General features: G+C 29.1%; 1 protein-coding gene across 1 annotated transcript in view; it reads left to right on the top strand.

Annotated features, from left to right (window-relative positions):
* Positions 1–2,775: 2,775 nt before the first annotated feature.
* Positions 2,776–16,638, top strand: part of LOC107454177 (uncharacterized) — a 105,915-nt gene continuing 92,052 nt past the window's right edge. Inside the window, exon 1 of the mRNA XM_016071270.4 lies at positions 2,776–4,482. Within this exon, the coding sequence (XP_015926756.3) occupies positions 3,661–4,482 (822 nt within the window). The 5' untranslated portion in view covers positions 2,776–3,660. The remainder of the gene's footprint in view (positions 4,483–16,638) is intronic.

Raw genomic sequence — 16,638 nt, forward strand, 5'->3', positions numbered from 1 at the left:
GAAGAAACAAGCGACTAATAAATTAAGAAAGTTTTTCAAAAGCATTTTTTTGAAAAGAAGATTTATATTTATTTCAAAATAATAGTCCTCTGCTTCAAATAAATCTTTTTTATTTCTATATTTCAAACAGGTCGATTATTCTAAGCAGACGACTATCAAAATATATTTCTCAATTTTTAATGTAAATGATGATTTAGTTGAAAAAGTTCTCAAAATATCGTTTGCTTTTTCGCTCAAAGAACAATAGAGAAGAGCTATACAGCAATACAGTGTTAAAGAATAATACTATAGTAACTGTGAGTGCTTCATCCCATTCCGAACGTCGGCACTTTCATTCTTTGAATGATTTTATAGCCATTTAAGATTTCCGTTTGAGATAAAAATGTAGGGTTATCGTTGGTTAGAAGCAGCTGCGCAAGCGTTGTTACATAAGGTAAGCATTAAGCTTAGTTCGATAAGTTTATATTTTACTCCTTTGCAAAGCTAACTTTATTTTAGACCGAATTCTAAATCAAATAATTGAAAAGATATAAAAATAATGTTATAACTTAGGTTATAATAATCAATACCTATAACGGGAACTCTATTATATTTTCGAAACTTTGTTCTGCTATCTCAATTTAAGATAATTTGCACCTAAATTTTATTTAACTAAAGAAATTTAGGAAGTAATGCGATAAAAAATAAAATCAAGACTATAAAGTTGTGTTCTTGTCGCTTTTCTTCCTATTTTTCTTATTTCACAAAAAAAAAAATTTTAAACATATATTTTACGGAACTACAAAATAATACACTAATTTCAATATTTTTCGATTTTGTTTTAATTAAATATGCAGAAAAATACTTTGACGTTTTCAAAAACTGTGTGTAAAGAAATATTAAGAATTTTGAAAGCTTTCTATTTTGTTATGATTTTCCAGAAAGTTTAAAAAATTTTTAAATTTTTCACAATTTTTTTAGCTATTTCACTATCTCTAATTTAAACTATCTCACTATCTCAGTGCAAGTAGTATTTTTCAATTCTAATAGATGTTTTTAATCACTTTAAAATTTGTGATTTTTATAATATTCATGACATTTATGTAGAATAGGAGATGTTTTTATGTTTGTATTATTTGCAAATAGTGCAATCAAAAAATATCTCAACATTTTCACGAGCTCTATATAAACAAACATAAATAATTTTTAATTTGATATCATTTTTACAAGCATTTGATCAAATGTATTTGTATTTTATGCATATTTTAAGCAATTTGTAAGTTTTACGCAAATTAACATGAACAGATTTCTAAATGGATTTATTTTTTTCGAAGATTATATTAAAATATTTTACAGATAATAAGCAAAAACACCAGAATTTTTTTAATTTTGTCTAATTTCGTAAAGGTATAATAATTAAAAAAAAATTCACATGTGATATATAAATGGACACTAGAGATCTTCAGTTTTGTATAACATTTTAAATAGGTTAAAAAAATATTATTGTCTTCAAATATTTAATAAATTTTGAATGAATTTAAAATACTGATTTTGCTAGAATTATCCAGTTATTTCGAATAATTAACCAAATGGTTTTATCATATACAGTATTTTCACAAACTCAGACTAAATAACCAGAAGAAATTTTTTGATTTTTTCAAAATTTCTGATATAGTTTAATAAAACTTCATAGTATTTCAATTAATTTAAATAATTAATTAATTTTAAATTAATTTCAATTAAATAAATGAAAAGTCAAAAAAAGCTTCCAAAAAGATTTTTTTTATATTTTAGTTCCTTCACGTAATAAAGGTGAATAATAATCACATAATAATGAAGCAGTAGAGATTTTGAATTAGGTATAATTGCTTAAAAGGTTTGTTTAAAAAGGACTAACAATTTCCAAAGAAATAAACACTTGAGATTTTCAATTTTCTACATATTTTTTTTTCAAATAGTTCAATAAAATCATGGAAAATAATTATGATCAATTTTTATAAGAATAATCATTTGAGTTTTTATCTTATTGCAGGAAATGCGTTTGCACATTCTCAAACTTCACGAAAATTAGCAAAAGATGATTAAACTAATTACGAAAGTTTCATGCAATTTTTAATACGATCGATATAGTGTTTTCAAAATTTCTTTTAATATAAATTAAGGTACTTAAGTTATTCGAAGGGGAATTGTACCAAATATTAGCAATAGTTTTTAAGAGAATAACTCTACCACAAAAATTATTAACATTGAAGCATTAACTCAGTTTTTTTTTTCATTAAAGTTTTTATAAATGTCTCAGCTGTAATAAATATGAAACATACCTTACCACGTACGTGTTCTAACTCAATGCTTGATTAAAACTTAGTAGAAACAAAAATTTAGGTACTTTTCGTTAAAATTTAACATTAAAAAAAAATTGTTTACTATTGTGAAATTTTTTAACACTGTTTGCTCTTCGAGTATAAATCTTCCTTAGCATAATAAGCAAATTTAAAATTGTGAAAATTAAATATACCATTCCTTTTTTAAATAAAATAAATAAGCAGAGAAATAGTAAAATGCAATTAAATAAAGTTTGTTTCCTTCTTTTAAAAAAAAATTAGTTGAAAACTTAAAAACAATGCAGTTACTAACTACATAGTATAATGAGTGGTTAAACAGGAATAACACGAATCCAATCCCCGCATTGCATATGATTTAATGATTCTACTACTTCGTCGCTTGGCGCGAAACTAGTTTTTGGCGCCTAAAAGTTACTTTTTTGGCGATGTGAGGAAAGCCCTGTCTCTCAGAGTGAAAATCGCTTATCAGACTATTGAAAGAACCTTCATTCGCGAGAGGTTAGGTGTGAGTAAGTTTTACCGCAGTGAGGAAGAAAAACAAAAACTTGTTATGATGATGTTCTGCGTGGAATTATTTGTTTGTTTTGGAAATGTTTTGTGATGTTGATATCTGCTTAGTGAGTGCCACGTTATTATACTTTCCATACATGGATAAAAAATATTCTGCTCTCAGCCACTGTGCCACGCTTGTTAATTTCGTAATATTTTTAAATTATTAATCCTAGTCAAAATACGCTTTTGTGATACTTATTTTACGGAATTTACCTCGTTACAGAGAACTATTCTGAAAATTTCGCTGGAATTTTTTATTCAAGATGATGTTTATGAGTGTGTTATCTGAGAGAAAATTTCAGAATCAGATTTATTAATCAACAAAATGGGAACAAATAAACATTTCGCACAATTATGTTTCTCAAGAGAGCATCGAAATGATAAATAATTTGGTGAATGCTTTCAAACAAAATGTCTTGAACACAAGTTAACGGAATAAAAAATCATTTAGTGATGATAACACTCTTATCATCACTAAATGATAAAAATTACCATAGATGGCATCATTTTTCTTTAATTTTATCCAAGTAGTTTGTTTAGCAAATATGTAATTTAAACAGTAATTTAAATTTTACCGTAAGTCATTTTGTAGGTCGAATTTTCATAAAAAAGTTGAATTAGATGTGTTGTTTGCAAAATTGCCATCTATATTTCATATTAGGCATTGATATAAAAATTATTATGCTTTATATAATTAGATAGTAAAGTAGAATCGTGATAGTTTTTAATAGAAAGATTTTTGACATATGAATTGTAGAATATAATTGGTAATTTGTACGATTTAGTTATGGAACCTCTCGCTATCAATTGGCTTGTAACTTCGTCGGGATCACCGCTTATAGCCGTCTTGGCTTTGTGGACCATATACGTTTTTCATACATATCGTAGAAGGTGGAGAACCGTAGATCTCTTTTTACTAACAACATGCTGTCTGGAACTTGTCATATCCATCTTCACATTTTGTTACTCCATCATAAGCTTAATCATACCACCCATCCAAGCACCCTGTAACTTTACACAGTGGGGGCTGATATCCACCAGGACGTTCCAAATCGCCACCCTAACGTCCATGGTAGTGGACAGAGCTCTGACGGTCCGCTGGCCTTACCGGTACCGATTTAGCGTCCGCAGGAACCAAATACGATATCACATAGGAGTACTTGCCTTGGTCTCGATACTTGTGGGTGTTGCGGCAGTTTTTGCCAGAGTGAATATAATTGAGAATAAGAATTGCTATTTCCATCCGTCTCAGTGGGACTTGCGATATGTGATTTTTCTGCTCTCCCTATACGGAGTACTGATACTAATAACGTTCATATGTATGATACAGATTGAAATACATCGTAGCAGACATGGTCTGAAGACCAGTGCAAATGGGTCTTTCCAACTTCCAGAATGTGCATCTCCGGACTTACCGTCTGCTACTGGAATGAACAGTCCACTGGATACTCAGAGCAGTACTGGCAGTACGCGAGCATTGCACAGGCCGTCTCGACAAGCGAGCAGGAGGCCTTACGGGAAGAATAACAAGGGCACATCAGATTTGAGATGGCCTTCCGTGGCTCTAACAACACTGTTGTGCTTTTCGTTAAATCATATCCCACACTTGGTAAGTGCATTTTTTTATATATATACATATATCAGGGGTCTGTTTAGAAGAAATTTGGGTCCGTTAACGGACCCTTCACAAAATATTTTAACTTAAAAACGGACCCTTCACAAAATGATTTTTCTTTTAATCGGACCCTTCACAAATTTGTTTATCTTCATTATTATTTTGTTAATCGAATAAACCCTTTCCAGGGCAGAAAACAAGAAAGATGGATGTAAACGAATTAAGTTTTGTCTTCGGCAGACGATTCTTCCATTATTCGTCCGAAATTAATATTCTGCGCTCAGCAGTATAGGCTAAATATCAAATGTTGCATCTCTAATTTAGAAGCAGCAATTGTTGTTTATTTTTTAAAATTTAATTTTTTTAATTATAATTTTACAGTGTTGAGCAAAATCTTGTATGTCTTTACAATTTAAAAACTCCTTGAAAAAGTTTTTTTTTTTGCAATAACGGACCCTATTTGCACAAATTCATAAAAGCGGACCCTGGTTGAAAGAATGTGAGTAGTTTTTTCACAATTTCACGAAAAACGGACCTTACACAAAATGTCTGGACAGACCCCTGTATATGACTCAAGGTACTTTTTGTCTATGGCTTTTACTTTTTGAATGTTTGCTGAATAACTAAAATATAAAACGTGAATCGAAGTATTCAATCCAAAAATGTTGTAGCGAAACCAAGAAATTACTAATTCTAAATTGTAAAATCAAATGTTTGAATAATTATGGACTGATCAATTTTAACAGCATTCATGACAGATTTGGTATATTAATTTTTTAAAAAAATTAATTAACTATATATATATAAAATCTTTGGGCAGTATAATGTTAAGTCAAATTTTCAAATGGATGTTTTTAGTGAAAAAAACTACAATTTTCATGTAAGCACCTTTGTGTTCCTGCTGATATCTCGGATAAATTTCGGAAACAATACTTCTTAAGTACCTATCTGAAAACAATACTTAATATTAAGTGTTACATTTAAGAAAAGTTTGACTTATATCTGTATTTAATCCCTTCATTTATAAACATCTTATATGGCTTATGATTTTGATCGACGTATAAAATTTTTTATTTTTTTTTTAATTTCATTTCTTAATAGAATGTGATCTTGTTTCCGAATCTCGAAATAGTTCCTATAAATACTATACGCCAGCAAATTTAAAATTAATTATCATACAATGCAGTAGTAAGAATAAAAATTATTAATAGTAAATTTTTTAATAGGAATGAAGTGTATTATCAATTATAAAAAAATTAAGAAACATTTGTAATTCTATGAGCTTCTTCCTCACTCCGACAATTTTCAAACCTAGAACCAAGAAATTGTTTAAAAAAAAATTAAAAAAAAAAACATTTTAAAATATTTTTCAAAAAGTATGTTCAAAAAATAATGTACGAGATTTAAACAATGTCCCAAATTGTTGAACTTAAAGATTTTGTTTTGCTATACAAATTGAGAGCTTTTCTTTATTATCTTAATTAATGTTTTTTTTTTCATTATGTGTATACAGAGAGTTTTAAAAAGCATTTTTTCTCATCATAAGAAAAGAAACGTGCCACTTTCCCTTCATTAATTGTACCGTATGAAGCAGAAACATAAGTTAATAATTTAAGAAGTTAATACTATTGATATTAAATATTTTTGATGTCGGTCCTATGTCTCCTATTTCATTTACCGAAAAACATTTTGTTATTAATGTCTTTGTTGATTTTATCTTTAAAATTTCGATATTTCTTGAAAAACTAAGTTTAATTTTAAGTATGAGAAATGCTAATTTTACAGCAATATTTCATTGTTTTACCCATAATATATTTAGAAATATATTTCTAAATATGATGCAGAATTCTTTTGCAAGAATTAATCGTTCAATTTCTTTTTTTTTTTTTTTTAATTTCATTTAAAAATTTTAGCTTAAAACAATGTAGTTCAACAAGTAAATACTTAATGAAGGTTTAGATTTAAGTAAGAAATTTAATAAGATTAACTTTTCCAAGGATAATTTGTTTGAAGACTTGATTCATTTTATTAAATGTACCCTGAAAATATGGTCAAAACTACTAGAATATAATAAAATTTATAGTGTTTTTTTTTGGTGCTATAGAAACACTAAAAACTACAGTAATTTTTAACACTTTGATAATGAATTGTGTTAAAATTACCAATAAATTAATGTTGTATTTTTATTGAATTTGTTGGTTCTATTTGAAACTGCTATTTTGAAAACCAAAATTTCTGATGAAAAATTACACAGAGAAAAATTATCAAATGTATAATTTAAATTTTGCAAATTGCAGTGTTTATTAGCATTTTTTTTCTGCTAGTATTTTTTTCCTTGATATAAGTGTATTTTTTGGACTATGTGGTTCCTAGTTTTTTTAAGGGTTTTTATTTTGGATGCAGTATATTTATGTAATTATATTATTGATTTTGACCAAAAAATCATGACAATTAATACGATTACATAATTATTTTCTATTACTGTACATACAATTAACGATTTCAATTGTTTTAATTATCATCTCTTACTGCCAATCTTAATTTTGAAATATTCAAAACTATTTTTATTGCTCCTCTACTATATTTTAAGTTACAAATCAACTTCAACTTAGGTTTCTTTTGATTGATCGTAAGATTGTTTAAAAAAATTATTATGCTATTATTTTTTTAAATATGCGGATTACTTGATTTATATATTACATAATTAATCTAATTTAAATACCTTGAACAGATAATAAGTAGATTCTGTTCTATAACTACAGTAGCCTTTCTGAAAGCAGACGACTCGTAAAAAAATGGAACTTTTTTCGTTCATTTTTGAGATTACGCAAACGACTTGAAAGTAGTTTAATAAAATACTTTCCGGAATCAAATTTTTATGAACCTCCATAAACCGAGAGAGCCACTTTTACTTTCCAAAAAATCGCATAAACTAAATTTGAATAAGTATAACGAGGAATAATTTCGTTCGGAAATAAAAATAAAATAAAAAAAAACCGTAATAATAAAATGCACGTTTGGGACAACGACCTGAACGACAGGAAAAATGCACACCTCTGCTCCTTTTTCAGAGTACGCTTCATTAATTTTCATGAAGAACAATAAAACTGCGATGCGAGAGCGCAAATAAATATTTCCTCCTTGTTGATTGAATTTGACCTTTTTCCTTCTTCACATGGGTACCGAGTGTACGTTTTAAGTGACCGATCCACTAACATCATCTGCCTTTTTCTACTTCATATGTTTTATTACTTATTTTATACTCAGTAAGGATACCGAATTTCTATATTCACTTCCTAAAATTTTCAAAAGTGCATTACTATGCTCTAAACCAAATGGTGTTCTGCGGATCCCTAAGGTTCCGTGGAAGGGTTCCGTAAGTTAGGACTTTTTTTTTTTACCTGTTATAATTTTGAAACTTGTAGTTAAATTTATATTTGATTAATTACATATGATTTAATGTTTTCGTTATTTTTTTGAAACTTTTTAATTACAATACTTGTGAAGAAAAATAAGCGAAATGAAAAAAAAGATTCTAATAACAATGTATTGAACAAATAATGAAATGGAGACATTTATTAAAAATTGCATTGGTATTTTGTATAGAATACAAAGAACCTAATTCAGCAATGAAGATATATGTCCATCTAATAACCATTCTTAACGTTAATTTCGGTCTTTTTTCTCAATGAAATCCAGTTTTAGCTCATGCATTCAGTTTATCCATTCCCTAAAATCAAATTAGTAGACTATATGCCGCTCTAGACTTGTAAATTTAACTGTCTGTCCATTGATAAAACGATACGATGAAAAAATTCCCATTTTTTTTCATTCATTAAATATTTTCAAGATAATTACTATTTTAAATCATTCAATATTTTTATTTATTTATAAATTTATTTATTAAGTCTCGGTCTTCCGCCAAAAGTGGGTCGCTCAGCAAGTTCCATTGTCGAAAAAAAAACTGGGAAATACAGTTCTAAACGACATGTACGTAGCGTTACACATATGCGATGCACATTTTTAATACATATTTGAGAGAGTTGGTTTTGGGGGCAAGTACTTAAAATTCTTTTCAACATATGATATGGAACACTCGGCATTTTTTGGGAGTAGTTTTCGCGTTTGAAATCGATCTAGTTGATTTATTCATTTGTTTACTGCGATCACGTAAACTCTTCCCAAGATGAGTTTCTGTTCCATATAAAAGGTTATTTACGAAAACGAGGTAATTCTAATAGCTGATTTAGTGAGTCTTTTGTTTTCTGAGTTACGCTCAAATTTAATAAGTATACAGAGTTGAGGATTGCGAACAGCGCATCTAACTCTTTACTTCGACTAGCCGATGTTATACGGCATTGAAAAAAAATTTTAATGCACTGTTAAAATCAAACTTTAATTCTGTTTAAAAAGTAAAATTACATACCATTAATGTTCATAGAGTGACTTAATCACAGAACTTTGGAAAGGAAACTTGCTCCAATTACTTTATTGTTTCACAAATTTACATCGAACTTCTTTTGTGCTTAAATGCATGGGAAAAAAGAATTTACTTGTAATTTTAGAGTGAAAGAAATAATAAAAAATTATAGTAGAATTATAAACTGAAAGATAAACTGTTTAGAAAACGTTGTAAATTATAGATATGTAATATATAATATAATATAATATAATATAATATAATATAATATAATATAATATAATATAATCTAATATAATATAATATAATATAATATAATATAATATAATATAATATAGTAAATGTTATTGACTGAAAATAATGCATCTAAATATTTATCGATGTATAAATTCGTTTCGATGCCAGTTTAAAAATGCATTTTTATGACGCTCAGTTTGTGTCATTATATTTCAGGAAGCAATCCTTTTTTTTAACTAATTCATTAAAGCTTTGAAGACAAAATTTTTTTTTAACGTATACATAAAAATAAATCACTTGGAACTATTGTGTAGCAATGTTTTTAAACAGTGTGCGTTTATAAGAGGCCAGAAAAACTATTTTTGTAAAAATTAGAAATGATTCAATGAGATAAGTCTCTAATATTAGTCGAAACTGGGAAGATAAATTGTTCTTATTTTTCTCCACCTTGTTCATAATCTGTCATCTCAGCCACTACATCGTATAGAATTTCGATATCTGTCATATCTTTGGCTTAGACGAGTTCTCTTTGCCAACGCCTTTTTCGGAATTTAATCCAGCTAAGATTTCATCTGGATCTGGCTCAAGAAAAACGTAAAGGATGGTAAACAGATGTCCAGATGTCTTGAGCACTCCGAACACTTTCTCAGTCTTTGTTTTCAGGCTCAATATTTGCTTTGGAATCGATATATCGATGTGCTATTAAAAGACACCAATGTCTTCCCGTTTGTTAAATGGTGTGCCAGCTACACTACTATTTTGGAAGAAACGAAATTCGTGTGTACCTGACAGTTTTAGAACTAATAGATGGTTTTTAGGCCCCGTTGAACCCCAATTCGAAATTGAAAGGGGAAACACAGATGATTTCTTAGTCGTTTTTCTCATCTGGGAGAACGTTATTTTTTTTTTTTTTTTCGAACAGGATATGAAATCGATAAAGAAATATAAAAGCTTCGAACTAAGATTATCGGTAGCATTTCTAAGAATTTCAGAATTCTATTCCTAAAAATTTAAAAGGTACAACTATGTAGGTCAATAACAGAGAATCGGGAAACAATTTCCTCTTCAAGTTTATTTAACAAAAAATATAATTTAATTTCTGTATTTCTATTTTTTAAACGCCATTGGACAAATTAAAGCCATTTGCAGATTTATGCTGAAAATAACAGCCTAGTAATGATTTGCAATTTTTAAGTCATTCTAAAACACTAAACATTCTAAAACATGAACATTCTGAAATACTAAATAATATTCTAAAATAGTACCTAGTGGGGTAGTTTTAAAAATTTAAAGAAATGGACTTTTCATAGCTAACTCATTTATGCTGATATTCAAATTTGAAATTTTTATCAACTGATGTAATATGTCTATTTTAATTTTAAAAATTAAGAAATTTAATACTTATTAAAAAAGTAAAGTAGTGTTAAATTTCTGACTTTACAATGATAATAATATCTCTCCGGTGTTGATGTTGAATAACCATAAAATTGTATGAAAGAGCACTTTTTTTTCCTAGCTAACTTCAAATCTGACCTTCATATCCAATTTAAATTATGCCTGAAAGCTCTAAACACATAAAAAACGTTTAAACTAAGATCACGTGCCTTCACACCATACATTGAACTTTTTTGCGTCCGAAAACTCCTATGTTGGCACGTTTGGTCATCGTTTGCAATTGTTTACAATCGATAAAGAGTTGCTGAGTTTTGCGGTTGTATTCAATGCTGTTTCTCATCTACACAAACTTAAGTTCACTGTTAAAATATGTATGAATGTTTTTAGTTGTGTAATATAGATTAATTCTTAGTAAATTAATTCTTTGTAAACTGTAATAAATAATTTTTAAATGTACAATTTCTATCTGCTTCTGCTCTGTTAAGCCAAGTTCTAGTTCGTCCTAATATTCTCCCTGTGCTATACGTATGTATCATACACAAACTAATTTTATTTTAAGGTTAAGTGTATGTATGCAACCTAAATTACTAATTCTTACATTATATAGTTTCATAAAAATAAGTTTACCTTTCTAACTATAACTTAACTAATTCTGATTCTAACTGACTCTAATTATAAATATTAATGTTACCGAATATGAAACGTGGTGGTGGCAACTTTACACTAATAAGTAATGTAAAAGAACAAAGTTTTTCTTTGCTACTAGTTTTGGAGTTCAAACACACGGAAATTTTTATTTTTCTCATTATGCCTGATATTGCTTATCTTATCATCGTGCAAAGCAAACTTACCATTCAATTACTTCCATTTTTCTCATAGAAACATTTATTGCCTGTCCGAATAGTTTTTAATCATGCTGGTATTTTAATTTCAACTTGTAATTTCTATTCTTGGAAGAAACTATTCAGATCTCTTTCAGAATTTTCGTTAATCGGCGACAAATTTTTCTCGCTGTGATAAGGACAATTTCGGCGAAAAGCCACTTCTCAACGCATCACTCGAAGCAGATTACAGTTTGTTGAATGAAGGAGGGAAATTAAAAGTAATTTCATTTCATGCTTTCCGAAGCTGTCAACATTCGCGGTATTAAATCTCTTTCATAGCTTTCATCGTCCTTTTGATATATCTTTGCGATGTCAAAGAGTATAGTTTCTAAAAATTTGCATACTTAAGCAGCTAGGAAGATAAAAACTAAGTGCTTCATATATATATAGTTATTTAGGTTGTTATCGATTTATGTTATAATGTTGGAAAATTCTGGGCACTTAGTTTCTACGAGAAAAGTTTTTGTGAGAAAAACAGTAAACATAATTTTCAAATTTTTCACAACTCACAACTTATATTTGATGTTATAAATTATTTTATACAATTTACAAACTACGTAAACAATTGCAAGGAAGATAGAAATTATGCTTTAAAAAATCAATTATTTGAAAAAATTAATTGTAATTAAAATTAATTATAAATTAAAATTAAATATAATCAAAATTAAAATGTAATTATCCTTATTACACAACTAAAAACATACATATTTTAACGGGGAAATTTTTGTTTCTGTGGATGCTTTTTTTTATTTTATATTTTATAACCGTCGTTGAACAGCCGACCCAGTTTTTGCGACTACTACTGTTCAACTCCGTAGCCTTGTAATTTTGAACCAATCCAGAAGACAAAAAAACTTCTGGATCAGTACCCCCAGAGATATGATTTGTTATGGGAACATGGAGGACGACTTTGTGACTCAACAGATTTAACGTGCATCAGTCACCATTTACTACACAGGGAGTCTTCCACCGGCGGGGATCGAACCCACGACCTCTTGGACATGGGCCCAGTGCCCTACCAATCAGGCTTTAGCAAAATAGAAGACAACAACAAACTCACACCAACTCATACAACAAGCGCCGATTGTTAACAATTTACTGTCTTTAACCAAAATGCGCCAATGATATTGTTGGCGGAAAATTTAAATTAAAACTGTGAAGTGAAAAGTTTCTAAATTAGAAGATCATTAAAATTTGTCTCATTGAGATAAATGCTAAATATTTTTTTTCGATTCCGTTATTATTGTATTTCTTACTAACTAGGCCAATTTCGAAGAAAAGTATAATTATGATTCACTCAGCTATGTTATTCACGTTTATGAAAGTAACAACCACCTGCTACCACATACTGCATAACATATTACCACATTAAACTGTCCTCACTCGCCAATTTTGAATCATCCTAATTAGCATACAATAATTAATTGTGCGTTGTGTTACATAAACAAATAAATCGTTGCTATAAATACGTCGGAATTGCTTTAAATTCGTAGAAGTGTACTTCGGCGTTGATGGAAAGGAAATTTCGCAAGAGTGCCATTTTTCTATGCCATTTCGCCTCACGTTCGTTATCTACGTCATTCAAGAGGCCCCATAAAAATTATTACTTCCCTCGCTTGGAACATAACTCGATATGTTTACAATTGAAACACTTGTTTAACATTGAAGGAGAAAAATGCATCCTGTCAAGGTTGTTCAGCTATAATCTTACAAGCGAACGAATTTATCATTTCTTTTTTAACCCTCTTGCAACACACCTTTTTGAGCTTGCAAATAAATAAATGAAAAAGATTTTTTTAAGTCATGCTTAGCTAGACACATCGGTTTTTATTCTTTCTCTTTTTAGTTACTCATTTATTTATTTATGTTAGAGCATCATCTTTTTTTTTGTAATTTATTCTTATTAAATTTTCTAAGTTGACTGATTATTCGGGTTATTCTGTTAGGAGTAATCGATCTAGATTGACGTGTTCTTTTTCATAATATTAAAAATGAAATATATATTATTTTAAATCGACTAAAACCACCAATTATTTCGTCGGGAAAGTATAGATTACGGCCACGCTGTCGGTTCCCGGTATCATGGTCGTTTAATTAGAAGTGAATAATTTATTTCACTCCGCAGTTGTTTTTTCGTAAGATATTTATTTATATTACGTATAAATAAACGTTTAATCCATATAGCGGATTTTTGTCTTGTATGCCATGATGTGTGACTTTTGATCCAGTTTTATAAGGCAGTGGTCCCCGACACCCGGTCCGCGGACCGGTACTGGTCCGTGTAACAAATAGTACCCGGCTCCAAGGGAACATCAAATTATTTCCATATTATGTTATTATGTACTGTGCTGTATTTTTCTCGGATTTGTGCGATTTTCTTTGGACGAGAGGTTAATTGGGAGGTGATAGACGTCTCCTAATACCGCACCAGTACCACGCAAGCAACTATTCTTTTTTTTTTTTAGATTTTTTTAAGGCATGTGTACATACAATTAAATTAAAATTAATATATCAAAAGCATTTGAAATATAAAAACTATCAACATCCGCTCCTCCTCAATGGGCCGCGGTAAGTTAATCATCGTTGACCTTTCCGTGGCGGTAAAAAGGTTGGGGAGCACAGTTATTAGGTATACAAGGACGGCAAAAATGCAAGAAAGCAAAATTTCTAGGGAGGGGGGGGGTAAACACATCGTAAGGATTCAGAATTGCATAAGAACCACTGACTGGAAATATCATCGTACGCCGCTTGAGGTGCTTCTCTATTAAATGACCCTAAAAATTCCCCATTAAATTATTATCACGACTAGCTTGTAAAATTAGTCTCTAAATCTTCAAATTATGATTCAAAATCTGTACCGAACCAATTTAAATGCCATTTTCGACATTAATCGTTTGAAAACATGAGATTAAAATAATTTAGGTAAATGAAAGTACCTTTATACAGACACACGAAGAAAAAATTAATAATAGGGAAGCTTCTCAAGCAGTGTACGATATTTCCAGTCATGGGTTCCTATGTAATTCCTCCCCTAGAAGTTTTGCTGTCTTGTTCATCAGACCCCACCTTGTATATGTTGGTCCATTGATGTTTTAATTTATTTTTCATTAATTTATTCATTTTTGTTTAATTCATTTATCATTTGAGTTATTTTGTTTTATAGTTAAGAAAACATTTGTATCAAGAAAGTAGTAAAACTATCGACAGGTAGGAAAATAATTTCTAAACACAAATAACATTTCTAAAAAGGTATTGTTGTAAGGGATAAATGCCTGAGACACAAAAGCAGGTCTTAACAATATTGGTGTTATTTAACATTCTTTTATGTTCTTTCAATTTTCACGAAATCTATTGTCTAATACGAAATCTGGATCTTTAATCATATCTCTAGTTTTCATTGTTATTTCTGAAGAAAAAAAAAATGCTTTTCACGCCGCTTTCAACAGTAAAAAAAACTTCAACTACGTAACTATGAATAGTATATTGCGGTTAACTTATTTTGTTGAAGTCATAATAAAAATCTACATCTATATATAGTTTTATAAAAACAGCTTTAGCTTAAGAGTCATATAATAATTCAGTCTTTGTACATTTCAAGGAATCACCAATGTACAAAGTTCTTTTTCTTTTTTTTACTTTCTCTAACATATTTAAAATTTTAATTAGGATTCTAAACTTTTTATTAGAGTTTAACACAAGCACAAACGTTATTTAAATGTAAACACTTTTGTGAAATATTAGAAGGAACTGTTATAATTTAATTCTCTTTTAGAGCTATAATTTAAAGAAAAAAAGAGAGATTATGTTGTTTTGAGCGCACAATAAAGGCTATAAAAATCACGTTAATGATTTGAAATAACTTCAAATCATTAGTGACAGTCAAATATGCACTTTTCGAAAAACAAAGAAATTTTAAAGATGAAAAGTATTTTTTCAAATTTAAAAAAAATAAAATTTGATTTTTCGGAATTTTATAAAAGAAATTTTGACCAAACAAAATATAAAATATAAACCAATATTTAAGTGCTAGTATGAATTTAAGCAACAAGCTATGCTCAAACCAAATACGAAGTTTCAACTTAATAGATTAGTTAGAAGTCTAATCTTGCTCACCACAGGTTAAAAAATGTGAATTGCGAAAAACAGATTTAAGGACAAAACTTTGATTACATTATCCCCGAAACAAAATACGTGCATTAGCAGACGATTCCAATTTAGAAAAAGGGTGTGCTATTTATGATTTTCAGTTCTTTTTTTGTAACTTGGGACGTTTTTTGAGATCTTATACTAGGTGTCAAAATGCTCAGAATAAAACAGGTTATAACAAAAAATCAAAAGTTTTGTATTTAAAAGCTCTCTAGACCTCTTAATTGCATCAAAGCAGTTTAACTATTATTCATTGAATTTCTTATTTAATTGTTTCCTTGGACAAAGCTTTTAAAATAAAAAAAAATCTCATGTCACTTTAAATAATTAATATACATAATAGTAATAATATATTTTGCATAAAAGTTATATGACACATCTGTTAAATAAATGTTTTGATTAAACCAGGTTCTATTTAACATAAACCAATCTGTTTTTAGATCCGGAAACGAATTCTTTTTTGTTATTTTATTGAAGTTGGAAATAAAAACAGCATTGGTTATAATCTAATGCAAAAACGATTGCGGAGAATACAACACATTCAATCTAGCTGATTGGACTTCAATACAACAGGAGTAAAAGTGCATGCCCCATAAAAATATATCCCCCTGTCGTAAATTCTTCATTTGGGACGTTTCCATCCGTCCGGGAACTTTATAGGAAATGGATACAAATGCAACCGGACAAAGTTACAATCCGCCAGACGGACGAGCGCAGGATTCCTCAATGAGTCGATAGGAGGCTGGCAGAAATCCAGGCAAACAAACAAAACGAGGAGAGTAAAGCTTGTCCTATAGGACTTCTATCCTGCAACATTTGGCATCCAACCAGAAAATTAAGCACAGAAAAAAATGAGAACTAAAGAAGAAAAAAAAGTACGATATCAGAAAGAGAGAAAAAAGTTTCACATATATGGATGTGTAATTTTTTTCTCTCGATGTATTGATGTATGGATAAGAATTTTCAGGTATTTTTTTTTTCTCTCCTTTTTCCAGATAATTGTTTGGGGATGCTTTTGATTTGGAAATGACGCTCAGATTTCGGAATAAATTATCATTTTGGATTTGT

The sequence above is a fragment of the Parasteatoda tepidariorum genome, chromosome 3 (assembly GCF_982258835.1).
Source record: "Parasteatoda tepidariorum strain Cologne lab strain chromosome 3, Ptep-v5.0, whole genome shotgun sequence".
Lineage (NCBI taxonomy): Eukaryota > Metazoa > Arthropoda > Arachnida > Araneae > Theridiidae > Parasteatoda > Parasteatoda tepidariorum.